The 19856-nt window shown below is 37.7% G+C and overlaps 1 protein-coding gene across 1 annotated transcript; it reads left to right on the forward strand.

The window, feature by feature from the left end:
- The first annotated feature begins 1360 nt into the window (after positions 1-1360).
- LOC145009708 (uncharacterized) lies at positions 1361-2847 on the forward strand. Its single transcript, XM_078968350.1, has 2 exons — positions 1361-1888; positions 1948-2847. Exons 1-2 carry the CDS (start codon positions 1361-1363, stop codon positions 2845-2847), a joined length of 1428 nt encoding a protein of 475 aa, XP_078824476.1.
- Positions 2848-19856: the final 17009 nt, after the last annotated feature.

A 19856-nucleotide genomic window follows, 5' to 3' on the forward strand; every position in this document is an offset into this window, starting at 1 on the left:
TTCCTAAGAAATTTTTGCAGATTGTTGCATCTGTTGAGCAATACTCAGAGATAGAGGACATGTCACTTGAGGAAGCTGTGGGAAGGTTGAAAGCATATGAAGAGAGAATCAAGGTTATTGATGAAGATGAAAATGATCAAAATCAAAACAAACTCTTACTGTCAAAAGAGGAATGGGAAGAGAGAACCATGCGTGGTAACTCTAGTTAAGATCAATCTGGACAAGGAAGAGGTTGGGGTCAAGGAAGAGGTCATGGTAGATGTCGAGATGGCCAATTCAAAAGCTATGAAGATCAAAGGGAGCAATGTACATATCGAGATAAGCGATATATTAGATGCTATAATTGTCAAGAATATGGACATTATGCAGTTGAGTGTCCTAAAAAGGAATTCCAAGAAGAAGAAGTTCATTTGACTGAAGATGATAATGAGCCAGCACTGCTTTGAAGAATCAGATTGATGTCAAGATTAAGGGGTTGAGTGGTGGGTAATCTTGACATGGATGATGGGTTTATTGAAGTAATGGGTATGGGTCAAAGGGTATTATTTGATTGTTTGAATAATGGAGTTTGACCAAGTGCAAATTGAGAAAACGTGATGTATACTTGGTCACTGTACGGTGCTTTTATTTAGGAGTAATGGATATTTTTTAGGCTTTAGGTTGTTTATTCCCGTTGGTTGTTTTTTGTAGGCTATTTATAGCCAACAAAATTTTGATTAATATAGAGTGGTTAAGTCCAGAATAAACAAAAAGTTCTCCTATTTTCCTTCTTCTTTTTTTGTGTGCAGCAACAACAAGGAACACTTCCTTGTATTTTTGTTTTGTTCAGGGGTTGTAGGGGCTGGTCCAACAGAGAGAGAGAGAGAGTGAGAGAGAGAGAGAGAGTAGGCAACACATTAACATTTCTCTTTCATTCTTTCATAAACACTTTTTGCAACTTAATCAAAATCTCGCTCTTGGACTGTTATACCTTCACTATGTCCCGCAATCAACCATAAAACTATTAGCGGAATATATATATATATATATATATATATATATCTATGTATATATATATATATATATATATATATATATATATATATATATATATATATATATATATGAATGTATTGTATTTATTATAAATTGATAATGATTAGTTGTTTCCTAGTTTAGCTCTATGTAAATCCCTGTAATCACTCTTGTACCCTCTGTATATATAGAGGTCTCCTCATATCAATAAGGGAACATAATTCAGAGAATAACATGGTATCAAAGCTTGGTTCTCATCACCATCTCTAAATCCTCTGCAATAGCCACGGCTATATAATCACTGCCCCTCACCTCCATTCTTCCCTGAAAATCACCAGCCCTCTCTATGGGAGACAAATCTGACCCTAAATCCATTCATCCAGTTTACACTGCTACAAACATTCAAAACAAGGTCAGAATTCTTGATGGGAAGAAGGTTTCATACTCGTCTTGGGTTAAGCTCTTCAAACTCCATGCTCGTGGATATAAGGTTCTTCCTCATATTGATGGAACCAAGCCCCCGGCCAAAACAGATCAAAACTACGAGACCTGGTCTGAAATCGACACCATTGTTTTACAATGGATCTACGAGACGCTTTCTGATGATCTTCTTACCCGCGTTCTTGAACCAGAATCGACTGCTCATGATGCCTGGACCAAAATCCAGAACATTTTTCTTAATAATAAAGGTTCTAGGGCTGCTGCTCTTGAACACGAATTCAACAACTTGACACTTCAAGCCATGCCTTCTCTCAAAGACTACTGTCAACGCCTCAAAGATCTCTCTGACCAACTCAACGATGTTGATTGTTCGGTGAAAGACAAACGACTTGTTCTTCAGCTTGTGCGAGGCCTTCCCACAGAATATGACCCGGTTGGTGCGTACATAAACTAAACATTACCCCCTGGGACACAACTTGTTCTATGCTCCAGCTTGAACATCAACGTCAGCACGCTCGCGATTCCTTCTCTCTAGCTGATGTCGCTGCTACCGCCACCCATGAGACTCCAAATCCCGCTCCTAATTTTCCAAATCGGCGTGACAATCCTACCCCAAATCGTCGACAATCTCAGCGGCGCTCTTCTTCATGTGGACCTGGAACTCCTAATTTCAACAGTCGACCTGCTCCAACTTTTAACCGACGTGGAGCTCATAATAACCCAACTCAGTCTCCATGGGCTAACTCTCCTACAATACCGTTTTGGGCCTCTTCTCCTTGGTGGACTTCACCACCACCATGTCCTTACCCAACTATGCCAGGGTGGGCTTCACCTTGGAATAGCCCACATAATCGCCAACCTAATCACTTGTCCAGCAACACACAACAAGCTAATAATAATCAACATGCCCATCTCTCCGCTGTCAATCCCCTCGAACCAACAGAACTCGGCACAACTTTTAACGCTATGACCTTGGAAACTAACGACAATCAATGGTACATGGATACAAGTGCCACCACTCATCTCACAGCCGATGCAGGTAAAATATCTACCCCTTCTATGACATCTATTAAGTCTGTGTTTGTTGGAAATGGAAATCGGGTGCCAGTCCTCGGATCATGTCATTCGACCTTACCCTACCCCTCCAAACCTATCCATCTTAAAAACATACTTTACACACATGACATTGTTAAAAACCTCGTATGCGTACGAAAATTTACTCGTGATAATTTTGTATCCGTTGAATTTGACCCTTATGGTTTATCTGTGAAGGATTACAAGAGTGGGAAACTCCTGATGAGGCACAATAGCACCGGGGATCTTTATCCAATCAACGGTCCTGCTATAGCACCAAGTTCATCTTTTTTTGTTTCTTCTAATTCATCGTTTTAGCATAATAGACTCGGACATCCGGGTCATCATGTAATGGATTTTCATAGTTCTAATAAACTTATCTCTTGCAATAAACTTGATCATTCTTTTGTATGTTCCTCATGCCAACTCGCTAAGCACAAACGTCTCGCATTCACAGACTCAACATCTACCACTCTAACACCCTTTGACCTTGTCCATGCTTACTTATGGACATCTCCCTTGCCAAGAAAAAGTGGTTACAAATATTATCCTCTTATTATCAATGACCATACAAACTATACATGGGTCTTTCCTTTAAAATTTAGATCTGAAACTTATGACAAATTCAAAAACTTCCACAAATTCATACAATCTCAATTCCACAGACCCATCAAAATCCTTCAATGTGACAAAGGAGGAGAATTTGACAACCACCACTTCCATCAATTTGCCACAACCACCGGTCTTCATATTCGATTTTCTTGTCCACACACCTCCCAACAAAACGGCAAAGCCGAACGCATGATTGTCGCATCAACGAACTCATGCTCTCTCTCCTCACTCATGCTTCCCTCCCACCTACACTTTGGGTTGATGCACTCAATACAACCACTTATCTTCACAATATCCTACCCACTAAACTACTTCACTTCCACACTCCAACTTCCGCACTCTACCTCAAACACCCCGCATATGACCATCTATGGGTCTTCGGTTGTGTGTGCTACCCCAACCTTTCTGCCACTCGACCACACAAACTCTCCCTTCGATCCACCACTTGTGTATTCCTCGGATACCCATCCAACTACCGTGGTTACCGATGTTTTGACTTATCCACTGGTAAAATCATTCTCTCTCGGCATGTCACGTTTGACGAAACAACATTCCCTTATGCCACTATCATATCAAACCCGCCACCAAATTATTCTTTCTTAGACACCGACGCCTCACCCCTCTTATTTCAAACTCCCCAACCCTCTTCTCCAACTCAACATTTCCCCACACCCGAACCAACTCCCGAGACTCTAACAAACTCTCCTCCATCTGAGACACCCCTCTTACATCCCACATCTCACATGAATCCATCACCACCTTTACCAAATAATCCATCCCTCATCACATATTCCAGAAGATCAACTCCTCACCCTCCAAACCCCCTTCCCCCACCACAAACCCACCCCATGACCACTCGCTCCCGAGCAGGCATCACTAAACAAAAAACCACATTTAATCTTCACACCACCTCCAACCACCCAACCATTTCACCCCTACCCAAATCCTATAAAATGGAAATATCTGATCGTAATTGGCACTCAGCTATGACCAATGAATATAAGGCCTTAATAGAAAATCACACATGGGATCTAGTGCCCCGACCACATGATGCTCACGTTATACAATGTATCTGGTTGTTTCAGCACAAATTTTATGCCGATGGGACACTTGAAAGATACAAAGCACGCTTATTAATTAATGGTAAATGCTAACAAGTTGGTGTGGATTGTGACGAGACTTTTAGTCCTGTAGTGAAACCTACAACGATTCGTACTGTTCTCTGCCTTGCTGTGTCAAGATCTTGGCCTATTCACCTGTTGGATGTCAAGAACGCATTCTTACATGGGGATTTAAATGAAACCGTCTACATGTTTCAACCGCCTGGGTTTGTCAATGTCAAAAACCCATCACACGTATGCCGCCTACGCAAATCCCTGTACGGACTCAAAAAAGCTCCCAGGGCCTGGTACCAAAGGTTTGCAACATTCATTTAAACATGCGGCTTTAAAAGCACCAACAATGACAATTCTCTTTTTGTCTACAAGCATTGCAACCAAATGGCATATCTTTTACTTTATGTTGATGACATCATCTTAACTGCATCAAGCACATCTCTTCTTTGGCACTTCATTGATCTATTATCCAATGAATTTGCAATGTCAGACCTTGGCCAACTTCACCACTTCTTAGGCATCCAAGTTCAACATCAAAATAGTGGTATATTCCTTTCTCAAGCTCAATACGTCAACGACATCTTAACCCGTGCCAACATGCACAATTGCAAGCCAAGTGCAACCCCTATCGACACAGGCTCCAAACTCAGTGCCACCACCAGAAAACCTATGTCCAACACCTCCCTTTACCGTAGCCTTGCTGGTGCTCGCCAATACCTCACTATCACACGCCCGGATATAACATATGCGGTCCAGCAAGTGTGCCTCTTCATGCACGATCCTCGTGAACCACATTTCAATTTTCTAAAGCGCATTCTTAGATATCTTAAAGGAGCCACCAATTATGGCCTTCACATCACTCCCTCAAAGTCTACTAAACTGACCGCATATTCAGATGCCGACTGAGGGGTTACCCTGACTCTCGACGCTCCACTTCTGGATATTTTGTCTTCCTTGGAGATAACCTAGTCTCCTGGTCCTCTAAACGACAACCCACAGTCTCTCGGTCTAGTGCCGAGGCAGAATACAAAGGGGTTGCAAACACCACAGCTGAAACCGCATGGATTCGCAACCTACTTCTCGAGTTACACCTTCCGGCGCGCCAAGCCACGGTCATTTATTGCGACAACATATCTGCTGTTTATCTCACACACAACCCGGTCCAACACCAACACATGAAACATGTTGAAATTGACATTCACTTTGTCCGAGAAAAAGTTCGTTTGGGTTCTCTCCGTGTGCTCCACGTTCGTGCAGATTACCAGTATGCCGATATCTTCACAAAGGGATTACCACGTCAGCTATTCACCCGCTTCCGTTCCAGTCTCTCCATCCGACCAGCTATAGTTTTGACTGCGGGGGACTATTAGCAGAATATATCTCTCTATATATTTGCATTTATTGTATTTATTGTAAATTGATAATGATTAGTGGTTTCCTAGTTTAGCTCTATGTAAATCCCTGTAATCACTCTTGTACCCTCTGTATATATAGAGGTCTCCTCATATCAGTAAGGGAACATAATTAAGAGAATAACAAAAACCAAGGCACATTCTCACTATCACAATATTTCTTCTTCAACTTTTCGTTGATAAATCAAACCTACATGTTTTGGTTTAGTCAGAATCCATAGCTTCTCATGCTCGTGAACACCATGAGAACATGTCAGGTTATCCATGTGAACATATTGCTTTAAGCAATGAGAGGTACCCATCAAAACACGTATTTATCTAGCAATCTTTATGAAGATCAATGTGAGACCCACTTGAAATATTGCATTGACAATTTGAGGTTGTTGCATGGTTAACACGATTCCAAGGTCATGTGAATAATGTTGGAATCTTTGGTGTTCTCATCTTTGCTTGTTAGCCTATTTGAATAAGAAATACACATTGATTTGATCAATGAGCATATAGAACAGAACGTCTAACAGCTATATTAAAATTCTGTAGCCTTCTCTTTCTTCTACAAATCTGACAACAACGTTTAACCATGCTTCTTCTGTATGACAAAGAAAAGGAATAAAATCAGATTGTAGCAACATGGACCATCATCATATACAGGCTGGTGATTGTGATGGATAATTGATGTTAAAAAGTGAAGTAAAACTACTCTTGGGGTTAGTAATATTAAGAGAGTTATATGATATTTTGGAAGATGATGCTAGCAGTTTAAACTAGTGGATGCAGGTGAGAAGCCATGCATTTTCTCTAGCAACAAGATTTATGTATTTTATGTAAATCAACTCATATTTGATGAGAAGAGACGCTGATGGTAGAAAAGTAGTGTGAAAGTGAGTAGAATTTGTCAAGCAATTTCTCAGCGTGAAAACAATCCACTTCATATTCCTTTAGTTGTTGTGTTGTTTTCTTTTGGAGATTAGACACCCCTAAAACATTATTTGTAAAAAGAACCAATCTCCTTTTCTTGTGACAAAAATGCTCTTTCATTTGATTCGTTAGCTTTAATGTTTTTAACAGCTGTGGATGCACTCAAAGAAAACATCAAATATAGATAACAAAGACATCAAATTTACTTGGGACTTTATGACAACCTAAATGTGTCATCAGCTACAGCTGTTTATCCACTGAACCATACCAATCTGGCACTTAATTTCTTTTTAAATCGGGACACACTTACCATGTATAACCACAATGTCCTTTATAGTGACAACACAAAAGAATGCACTCACAACTTATATAATAGAGCAAAAGACATTGACAAAGTGTACTTGCCTTTTCAAAGCATTAATTCTGAAATTTGAAAACTCTGCTGCAAATAACAAGAAAATTCCGGCTTACAATCCATAAGACCTGGTTTTCATACTTGTTTGGGAGTCAAACCACATTATCTATATTTCTTCTTTCTCAGTATGAATCGGTTGACTCTAGAACAGCCAATGGACAATCTTTTATTCGTAGATTGTCAGCATATTGCAACAATTGGTTTTATGTGGACAGATGACATTGAGAGACCACAGAAAAAACTTTGATGGAAATATACATATTTCTCAACAAATATTTCTCACTTCATCTCTGAATTCTACATTCTGAACATATATTTTGCTAACAATAGATACACAAAATTGCATTAAAATGAGAGAAAACAATATATTTGTATATGCTTGTGAATTTCAACATCTCTCGCTTATTTTAGAAATTAACAAGTGATCTTTGGTACCCAAATGAGTTTGGGTTTTGGAACATAGCTCACTCTCTGACCAGTAAAGAGACATAAGAAATAGAGTTCTGAACATGTTCCTTTTTCAAAAGAAGCTTTTGATTAAATTGCTTCCTTTTAACTATATTGGTTAACTTTGTTTTATGTTCAGGAGATTTACTCGTGCGAATACCTTATTTGGATTTGTGTACTTTGGCTTCCTTTTATTTGTCTATTTTTCCATGTAAAAAGAACTATTAAAACAACAACGTACATTTGAAAGATTACAAAAATTAGATCTTCTGATGTTTGCGGATGGAGTAGGTGTTTATGTCTTCGCAGGGTGAGATAGAGTCTTCACAACTCATGATGGTTTGACATTGAGAGACTTCTTCACTACAAAAAAAAATGTCAATTAGTGACGAAAACAAAATGGTCACTAACAATAAAAGGACTCGTCACTAAATGATTTAGTGACCAAACTTTGGGTCGTCACTTTTCGTCACTATAGGTCCGTCACAAAACATGATTAGCGACCTAGATATAAAAGTGGTCACTAAATAGTGACTAAGATATACTCGTCACTAAATCTGAGATGACCCATTTCGTCACTAAATATTGTCACTAATTAATGAAAGTCGTAATTGTTTTATCTAACCAGTGGCCAAAAAAAGTCGTCCCTATCTTATCCGATTAGTGACCATAGACAGTTATCATTGGCTTATCTGATTAGTCACCATAAAATGTCGTCACTGATTTATCCAATGAATTGACCATAAAAATTCGCCATTGATTTTTGTTTCTATTTTTGTATTTAACTTGTTTAATATCTATCATGGAACTAGTCAATAATAAATATAAAATGTTCTATATATATTTTTTAAAAACCCACACTATATAAATTGTTCTCAAATTAAACAAATGAAAAGTTAGGGCAAAATTATTTTCCACTTAGCTCTATCTTAATTATTATGCAGACATACATCACCTACTCAACAAAACCTTAACACAACTTTCTAGAAAAATACACAAAAAGAATAGCCAAAAAAATAAAGTAAAAAGATAATAATTTGAAATGTGATAGTTACTCTAATTATTAAAATATAGATAATCCATATCTTCACATATCAAGGTTCATAGTCTTCACATGTCAAGACTCCAAATATATAGGGAAGACCTCCAACAATATAAAGTGAATAAATAAGTTAAAGAAAATAATAATGGAGGTATGTTGCTATTTCTAGGATTTACAATGTTGTGGTAGAATTGGTAAACTGAAATAGAAGAGAATCAGATACCTTTAGTATTTGTCCATTCCATTCCATTTCCGATTCCATCGTACCAAACAATACCTATCTCATTCAATATCCTTCTTGTCTAACAACTCAAAATCAGCTTTTCCACCCTGAAAAAAAAATCAAGGTTAAAAAAAAACCATAATTGAAATAATTTATGTCCTACATGATAAAAAAAGATTGGGTAATCACCTCAATTGCAAACACGCTCCCCCAAAGAACCATCCTTCAAAAGAAAAGCATAATATTATGTTAAATAACATTAATAATGATAAAAAGAAAAAGATAATAAAGAAAAAAAACCTAAATTAGCTTTAAGTAAAAAAGACATAATAAAATATCTAAATATAGTAATATACAACATAAACCTGTAAGTATATCTTTTGTCGAAGATATCAGGTGGACCTCGCAACCATTTTGTTTAAATCCATCTCCAATAAAGACAATAGCTTAGTTGGATTTTTACAATTCCAATATGATAAACTGTTCTGGGATTTCATTCCAGACAATTTATGATGAATTTATTTGCAATTTGGTGTACCCTTAAGTTAGAAACCTGAGAAAAAAAACTTCATTCGAGGCTATAGAACCGATTGAAGAAGAAACAATGAACCTAATATAAGATTCAACACACAAATGGGGCATTTAATCGAGTATCCAGCAGATAGAAGCTTGATTTATTGTAGAGCTTTCAATTTAGCAGTTTGCATGTGTTGACATAAATATTGACTCATGATTATAAGTTGAGGTAATTTTACTTGCAACTGGATCAGGTGCATCACTTTGTTTGCATATCACCCAAGGAACAGTTGTATTAAAATATAGAGCAGTTTCTGCTGCCTATTTTACATATAGCTCTCCAACAATGTCATAGGCCCGCTCAACGTCTCCATATTCATTCTTAACATGTTATATATGACAACACACCAAGAAAAATATTTGAAAGGAGTTAATCATAAGCAAATATTTCGTATTCCCACATACACAAGAGAGATAGAACTTTAAAAATTGAACATTTATTCATCTAGGTCTGTTAAGTCCTAAATACTTGTATAGATTTGATTGATTCCATTTACCTACTAAAAGACACTTGAAATTTATTGAATGAAAAACACTATGAAACTATAATTAGCATTGTGTGTGGTAAGGGAATATCTGGTAAGGGCCATTTGTGGTCCGAAATTAGATTCAAGGAATGAAGCGTAACCAAAGAGGGAATCCCCTGATGGATCAAACAAAGCTGCTAAGAAACATCTATGCCTCGACTCTATCAAATCAACAAATTTCCAGAATTCGGAAGATAAATAACAGAAAATCACAAAAAAGTCCAACATTCCTCAGGGACACACAACAAATCGATCATAAAACCTCAACACTAAACAGCAGGGAACAAATGCCACCACGACAACCCTAAATCGGATACATACAATAAAATTAAAGAAAAATAGACTCCTTTCATAAGTGATTGCGTATTTCTATTTGTTTTTTGATTTTCTGTGTTCATACGTCCTTGTGTAAGTGTGTGATTGTGAATAAGAATTAGAATGAAGTCAAGAACCATAAAAGTAGGTAGAGGAGGATGCCGTCCCTAAGAAATCAACAAGGCAGAAGAGAAGAAAGATTGTGGAAAGGACAACATTACCTTTTGATGTTTAGTAATGATGAACACAAGATCAAATTTGAGGAATTAAGCTCCAACTAAGGTTTTTCGAGACCTATTCACTTCATAATCAAATTTTAGGGAAGTGATTACCTAATCGAAGCTTCAATTGGGAAACTAGGACTTCAAACTTTGGAGCACGATACCGAAGAACGAAGGAGAAAATGGTGATCTTCGATGCGGTAGCAGTGCTGACGGAACACGGAAGGCGAGGTAATGATGGTAGCGGTGGTCGATGCAGATTGTGAATAGAGAAAAGCGAGACAAGGTCTGCGTAGCATAACTACGTAATGGAGATGATAACCACATCCCTATTTTTTATTAGAATTTAACCCTCGACTTATCATACTTATGTTGTAACCCCTTCATCTTTTAATCATTTCCACCAAGACCCTACTACGATTGTTATTACTCTAAACCTCTTTATACCAAATTATGAAATTACCCTAACATCAAATGGGTAAAAATCACATGTAATAAACGGATATGATGTATGTAATGACTCCATGCTATTTAACATTGTATCTTTTAATATGAAATTATCATAATGTTTTTCAATAGAATAAACTATCCTCGTTGCCATTTACATAATATGAGTTTATAATTCTCATTTTGTTTTTAAATTTATAATGAAACTTTTTGGAGATCGTTATTATATGGTCCTAACTTTTTTTGCAACTTTCAATCATATATTCAATCACTGGTTACTATTTTTTTTCAACTCATAAATTTATAAATAGCTAGTGACCAATATGTTTGGTCACTAAGTCTTTACTTCAGTGACCATTATTTTTGGTCACTAGGCCTCCAATTAAGTGACCACCATTTTTTGGTCACTATGTCACTAGTGCTACTATTTTTCATCATTAACTCTCCAATGCAGTGGCCATTATTTTTCGTCAGTAAGCCTCCAATATAGTGACCAATAGTTTTGGTCACTAACACTTGCTATGACGTGCGAATGTAATTATTTAAACTTTATTCTACATTTTAGTGATGGGTGAGTGCCAACCATCATGATAGTGGTCATTAAATTTGTAGTATTACCAAAATTTAGTGATGACTAAATATATGGTGACTAAATGATGTTATAAGTGACTAAATTTTAGGTTATCACTTAACAATGGTCACTAAAATAGACTTTTGTTGTAGTACATTGACCATTCGGTTGTGTCCCTGAGGATTCGACTCTGCTTCTTTGTGCTATATTATTAGTGCAACCAACAGTGAATATTTTATTTGTTTAATACGCCCATGACAGCGTGTTAATAGACCCTGAGTGTCCAACAAGTAGTAGGCATCGAGTAGAAGCTTTGCCAATGCAAATTCCGGACTTTTATCTAGGAAATCTCTGTAAGTTAGATTACACTCTATATTAGTTTTAATTTATATTTATATTCATAGTTGTTATTATGAATTTATAAATAAGATTTGTCAGTGATTCCAACGTCATATTACAGATTGATCTATTTACAGGGATGATGTCTAGGATGGATTTAGTGAGGTGTCTAAAGTGGAATTTCCAAATAGCATACTCTATATCAGCTATAGATCAGTATACATTAAGATTATTGACAAATATATACTATTATTAGTCATAAGGAATATTAGACTAAGAGTTAGTAATAATTGAACCTGGGTCACATCAAAGGAAAGGATAAGTGCTAAAGCGAAGCGCTGCCCAACTTTCCAATCATCCACTTTAACAAGTGAGTACATAGTTACTTTCAGCTTACACGTAGATATAAAGTATCTAGATGATTAAATGCTATGTGTGCTTATTATCTGAATTACTTGATATCTCTGTCAAATAAATTATACAATTTTACTTGGTTAATCATATATATATATATATATATATATATATATATATATATATATATATATATATTCATATATATATATTTATATAAAATATGTTGTGTAGTGATGGGTGATGAAAATAAAGAGAAGATGATGAGCAGACTTGACTTTTGATGAACCAGTCGTCTAGCAGAGTATAGATGACGACCACAGACTATCTAAGGCTCGTAACATGTAGGTGTTCGTGAACTATATGTTCATTGATGTACTCTAACCCCCCAATGTTGCCTTATTGACATTTATTGCTAAAGGAATCCCTTGAGTAGTATTGTCTACCCGTTAATGATGATGATCCTTAGGATAGGACCCTTGAGATCAGTATATTAAGATCATTATGTGAGAATAACAAGAATCGGTAATCGGGTGAATAAGTTGATGTGAAATATATAAAAAACTAAATTATTGTGGGTTGAAAACCCTATGAGATCACCAAGCCCGAAGCCTTACCCACTCAATATCTCTATATCAAAGGTAGCGACACAAATGTCGAAGGATGTTGAGTGGTTTTTGGATAACTGTAGGCCATAGTTTAATAAACTATTATAATGCCTATAATATATTTGTTATACTTACGTTTCTGTATTAAAAACAACATCCCATGGTTTTAATGTTAATGAAACAAATTTCTTCGGGAAATGCGTGGTGATAATATTATCACACTATTGGGAACAATTTCCGCACTATAATACTTTAAAAAGAATACTCCAAACTGAAATAAGCATACTTAAATCAGTCTTTTCTAGTCATGAAAATTAGGATGTCACAATTTATGCCTAAGGATTGTCATTGTTTCACAACAGTTACATATGATCAAGAAGGCTCAAGTAGAAGGGTTGAAGAAGGAACATTATAAGGTAGAAAGGATCAGGGGTTAGATTTCATTATTTATCAGGGATAGTCGTGGGTTACTGACTCAGTGTGGCAGGGTTTGGGTCTCGATATCTAGTAAGGTTAGGAAGAATTCATTGTAGGAGGTTCATAAGTCGAAGTTTTCGATTCAATTGGGGGCCACAAAGATGTATAAAGATTTTAAATTGAGTTATTGGTAGCCTTTTATGAAAAGGGGGATTGTATGGTTCGTGGAGCGATGTCTGACTTGCCAGAGAGTTAAGGTCGAACATCTGAGACCCTATGGAAAAATGAAATCATTACCCATTCCCATATGTAAGTGGGAAGATATTACTATGGATTTCATTACAATGTTGGCTAGGACTGTGAGAGGGGTGGATTCTATATGGATGATTGTTGACATATTGACCAAGATTTCTCATTTTTTACCACTTACTGATAGTATTTATTTCGATAAATTAGCTAACATTTACATCAAGGAGGTGGTTTTCCGTCACGGGGTTCCATTTCATGTGGTCTTGGACCACGATGCCCACTTCACCTCCATATTTTGGATGACTTTTCATGAGGAGTTGGGTACATAGCTGCATTTCAGCACATCATACCACTCCAGACAGAAGGAAAAACTGAGCGGACTATTCAGACGCTCAAGGTGTTTGTGTTAGATATTGGCAGGAGTTGGGATACTTACCTTCCTTTGTTGGAGTTCTCTTACAACAATAGTTATCATGCTAGTATTGATCGACCACCATTCGAGATATTGTACAGGAGGAAGCGTCGGACCCCGGTTTGTTGGGGCAAGGTTTGACATGGGGTTATGAGGAGTAATGAAATAGTACTCAAGACTACTGAGTTGATACAGTAGGTGTGCGATCTGCTACGAACCATGCAAATTTGCTAGAAGAGCTGTGATGACCGTGGGTGGACAAGGTGGCATATCACGGTGTGCTTGGAAGGTTGTCATTCAGTTCAGGAAGCAGGGAAAGTTGGGCCTTTGGTATATTGGTCCCTTCAGGATTGATGCGTGGGTGGACAAGGTGGCATATCGGTTGGATCTGCCTGATGATCTTAGCCAGATTCACAACACTTTTCATGTCTCTCAGCTGAGAAAGTATTTAGTTAATGATTTCGTAGTGGTTCCTTTGGATGACAGTCATGTTGATGAGCGCCTGAATTATGTGGAGAGATCGATTACGATTCTAAACAGTAAGGCGAAGACCATGCGCAACAAGGTGGCAAGCTTAGTGAAAGTGCAATGGCAACATTGGAAGGGTTCTGAGTGGACTTGGGAACTCAAGGTGGAGATAAGGAAGTAGTACCTAGAATTGTTTGCGGCAGCGGACTTCGACGATGAAGTCTGATTCAAGTGGGGGAGAATTGTAGCATATGGATCTTTGAAGTACGAATTTTAAAATCCGTATGGAATTTTTGGTTGGCCACTACATGGTGGAAGCATGACGAAAACATTGAAATGCATTTTTTGTGTGCATATCCTTAATGGGTGCCACGACGTAGCTCAACACTGGCCACAACGTGGCATCTGTTTTGCGTAAAACCCTAGCTTCGGGATTTATACCCTTATTTTAGGGATGTGATGGCTAGGGTTTTCACACCTTTAGCCTCCGTCACCTCCCTCTCACTGTCTTTTTATACCTAGTCTCAATTCTTGAAGATCTTGAGCTATTTTTGGTGTTATGAAGAAGAAGGAAACTCACTTGGAGAGTGGATCTAGCTTGCAAGCCTCATCATCATCTCCAAACTTGTATTTTGGACCTCTGTATGTGATCAAGATTCAACCTTTATTGATTTATGTCTCTAGATCTAGGTTTTTGTGCCATTTTCTTCATGATGATGTAGTCAGAGTGGAAGAATCCTATACAGTTAGATACTTTGTGGATCCTTGAGTTCCTCGGAGTATCGTATAGTGAAATATGAACTATGTTGATGTTTTAGAGCACCTTGCATGATATATTGGTGTTTTCTTCACTTTTGACCTAGCTTGAACTCTAGCCATGTTTTGGACATGCATGGTTGAAAAGCACTGATCTGTAGGACATAAAGGTCATTAGGACGCTTTTTGTAAAAGATGAAGGGTTGACATAATGATTTGGAGACTAAATCTATGAAATTATGAAAATTCATCGCCCATATCATGTCAACCTGTTTTCCATGATGTGGGGATTGGATAATTCATGATTATTTAGTACTTTTGTTGCCGTGGCGTGGTGATTTGTGTTCCACGACATGTCGTTGGTCTTCCTTGCATCTGGGACGTTGAGTCAGGGATAAGCTCATCTGCTATAATGTGGCTATGGATCAACCACACCGTGGAGGCCGGTCAAAGTAAAACTTTGATAATTGACTTTTGACCTCGGGTTAAATTTTGGGTATACACTACGATTGGACCTTGTTTGATGATTAGGCATGTTGTAGCACTAGCCTTGTGGCAGTTAGCTCTGGTTTATCTAATTTCTTGATTTTTGGTTAGTCTTGTTACTATACTATGAAGGATGCTAGTTGTCTTTGTGATACTTACATGGAAGAATCCTGGGTTAGCTCATGGCACTTGTATGGAAGACCATGGGGTAGCCCATGACATTTGTGTGTAAGACCTTGGGGTAGCCATGGCACTACAATGAAAGACCATGGTGGCAACACATAGCAACGATATGAAAGACCATGAGGACAGCCCATGACACTTGTATGCAAGACCATGGGGGTATCCCAGGGCAATGTATGTATGGTCTGTGGTTTATTGGGGAAGTCACTAAGCTTCGTGCTTACAGTTTTGTGGTTTAGCATTTTCAGGTACTTTTAGTTCTAAGGGGAAGGGCCCGACTTGACTGCACAACTTCCCCTCATGATTTCCGCATCGACAATTATTTTACTTTGATGATTTTGATACACTATTTTAATATGATGATTTGATACATTTTTTATGATTGGTTTTGGGATACATGAAGTATGGAATTTATGTTTTTAAAAATAAAAAATTTTCTCAATATTTTTGGGACGTTACAGTAATCAATGACTGTGAGTCATGACATTGTTGCACAATCGAGTGTTTCCACAATCGGTCGGGGGGGGGGGGGGTGTGACATTGGATTTATATTTGATATATCTAAATAATTTTTATTTGCTTAACTTAGCGATTTTGGTCTAAGTTAATAATGGTTTACTTTGGAAGTAATCCTTGAATGTTTGGTTGGTCTTTGTTATAATTGGTAAAATAGGTCATAGTTTGGCGGTCAAACCACTGGGAACCCCTATGTATTAAAAACCAATTGTATGTAATAGAGTTTTTATAAATTTTACTAAAGATATAATACTCATATCAAGGTTGTCAAGATCGGGATCCTACCTATGATCGTTTTTGGGTTTGCAAGATCGGGATCGTAAGATCGGGACCAAGATTTTAAGATCCTACAAAATAAAATATAATTTTAATTTATAATATTTAATCATGAAATTATTTCATACATATAATTTTTCATTTAAAAGTTATAAAAACTTCAAAATATTAATCACAGGTCATAATAAAAAATTATAAATGGTAGATTGTTAAAGGTTAAAAGACATAAAATGGTAAAAAATATTTCATTTGAAAAAAAAAATCAAGGAAAGGTAGGATCGGATCTGATCTCGATCCTACGATCTTACGATCCTAACTGCGATCCTACTCAAAATACAATCCTTTTACGTTTTGGATCATTTTTCATACCTAGGATTGTAGGATCGTATGATCCTACGATCAGGATCATGATTTTGACAACTATGACTCAGATTATATTTGGAATATTTTAAATATCTCAACAAGTTGTCTGTCGCTAAAGATAAAAAAAAATCACAAAATTAATATTGTTTGTGACGGTAAAAATAAAATTTTTGCATCGAGTATACTTAGGACCAATTTATGATCAAATTGGATATATTGTGCTCTTAGAACTTCGTGGATAGAAATAATGTCCAAATGTAGGTCATATGCAAAAGTTACGTCCATTTTAAGAAACAAAATCAATATAATACTAGTTTTCTTAATAATGAAAAACCAAATGGATCCATTAAGGTACTTGCACACCTCATATGGAATTCCGAAAATGTTTTTGAACTCAATCATAGGGGTATATTTGATTTCATATTCATAATAATTTTAACCCGAAGTTCTACATATCAGATTTAAGATCCGTCCAAGTTTTTGAAATCCTCATACTCAAAGCTATCATTTGTCACATTTTGAAAAATTATTGGATGTTGGATTGAAGGTATGCAAATTGAGAAAGCTATGGTGAAGTGACTTCATAATTTATCCACAATTATGACATCACTTTAGTATAATAATGTTATGAGTTTATGAAACTCTTTGATCATTTAGATCTTATAACAGGTAAATAACGAAAGCGAAAAACAGTAAGATAAAGCACAAGAATGAATCTGAATGTGTCGAATGATTCAATTGATTCAATCCTCAGCAGAGCTCGATGATGAACTTCCACTGTAGAGGATATTAGGGTTACAAAAGATCAAGATCAAAAGATCGACAGAATCAATTCTAAACAGACGTTGTACTAGGATGCATGCAAGCACCTATAAATACAAAACCCTATAAAATAACTCACGGAAGGACAGGCCCATACCGGAGACTAAATGGACTAAATATCGAGCCCAAGCCGCAATACCTTTTGGACCTAACAATCTCCCCCTTTGCGTCAATTGGAGCGAGACTATTATTTTGGCTTCTTGGGTCCAGCTGCAGAAACTTTCTTAGTGGTATCAAACAGACGTGGGATGAGAGCAAGAATTGTCTGTCTGAAGCGAATGTACCACTGAATCATGTCATCGAAGTACTTCTTGTCGTCTGCTGAATTCTGCTTGCATCGATGAATGATTCCTAGAACATGTTCCAGGCATGTAGTGGTGTAAAGATGTTTGTTAGCCAAGGCGAACATACATTTTTGGCCTTCGTTCCTTGTAAACATGACATAATTTCTTTTTGGGTCAATCTTTCCCATCTGCATCATGTTTAAATCACTGGAAGAGCCAACAGGAGAAATAGTGGGCTTTTTCTTGAAAATGCTAGCGATCTCCTGATCCATCTTGGCAACTTCCATGATGTAGCAAACAAGCATCCTCTTGAAATGATCAATAATTGGACCATACTCAGCTTCGTTAGTAAGGAGGATGTTGTGCAAAATTATCCAATCATGTGGATTCAAATTGGGAAGATCGACAAGCGATATGGCATGTTCAGTCTTAGCAGAACCCCTCAGCACCTTGAACTGAACGTTCGTGAAGTTCCCCTCTCGAAACGGCTTGAAGACCCGAACATTGACTATCTTCTGAGTGCTCCAAGTTTGATACTGTGGTTGAGCAGACTTCAGATAGAATTCAACAAGATCCCTATCAACCTTTGGATGAGGATGAGGGACATCATCAATGTTATCAAAGGCATGGAAGATGAAGGCTTTTCGGGTCAGTGGCATGTCAAACTGTGAATCGACAGAGTTGATACGATCCAATGAGATCACTGGTTCAAGCCACAAAATGCTAGGAGTTTCAATCGCTTCCTTTAAAAGCTTCTCAAGAGTCCACGGAGGAAAAAGGTTTTTCCTACTCTCAAGAAGGTCATGAGCCTCTTTCATTTTTCGTTCAGTTGCCTCAGCCTCTCTGGCAACACGAGTGCTCATGTCAGCCTCTTTATCACGTCCTTGTTTCTTTAAGAGATCTGCAATCGTCTCTTTATCTTCATCACTATCTTCAACAATTTTCTTCCCTTTGTCTTTGACACCCGAACCTGAGGGTTGACCTGTTGAAGGAGGTTCGGTTGCTTTCGTTGCTATAGAAGTGGGAGGTGGTTGAGATACATCTTCTCCCCCTTGTTTCAGAATGGACACGAACTCAAGGAGCCCTTTAATTTTGCTTAGAAGTGCAAGGGTGGGAGAAAGCTTCTCTGCGAGAGTACGCCTCACCGATTAATTCAGAATCGGATCATGGGCTTCAAGGATGTTGGAAAGGGTGGCGTGGACATCCAAAACACTTGAACAGACAATCTCTCGCTCAGATCGAAGAGAGTCAATTTCCTTTTGAGACTGGAAAAGCTGAAGACTCTTGACCTTGAGAGCAGTAGTTTTACGAGCGAGAGCATCCATGAGTGAGTTCTCGGCAGCAAGGTCTTCATGCAGCTTAGACAGTCGCTCCTTAATAGTTGCTTTAAACGATGTATGGTCATCACTGAGAGCTTGACGCAGACTGGCAAATAACTGCAGTTCTAAGGCAACTACGGTAGCCAGCTTGTTGACAAGAGAGTCAAGCCTCTCTGCATTAGAGTCAGCAGTGCCCTGTAATGACTGCAAAAGAGAAGAAGCGTCAACAAATAGTTTTTCGAATTTTTCGGTCGCAGCAGCACATGCCTTGGTAGAGGCATCAATAGCGGCAGTGGCAGAGTTGATAGAGGCTTCCTGGGCCTTAGTAAGCTTATCAACAATCCCCTAAATAGCAGCTTCTGAGAGGGTAGACTGTGAGGAAGAAGAGGAGGAAGCAATGAGATAATCAATCTTCTCATGAAGCTCCTTGAGATGTTTCTTGGTAACTGGAGCGTCATCGACATCATCACTTTGCATCTGATACAGACTATAATAGACCGAGTCAAATGTCATGTTCTCTCCGCCAAGAAAAGGTTCTTCGGCATCTGCTGAGTGAGCAGGAGATGAGGGAGGAGGCTCGGTTGTGGAAGTGGGTTCGGGTGCGGATGTATGTTCAGTAGTGGGAGTGGTTTCG

This window comes from Lactuca saligna, chromosome 1, assembly GCF_052625555.1.
Source record: "Lactuca saligna cultivar CGN05327 chromosome 1, ASM5262555v1, whole genome shotgun sequence".
NCBI classification, from domain to species: Eukaryota; Viridiplantae; Streptophyta; class Magnoliopsida; order Asterales; family Asteraceae; genus Lactuca; species Lactuca saligna.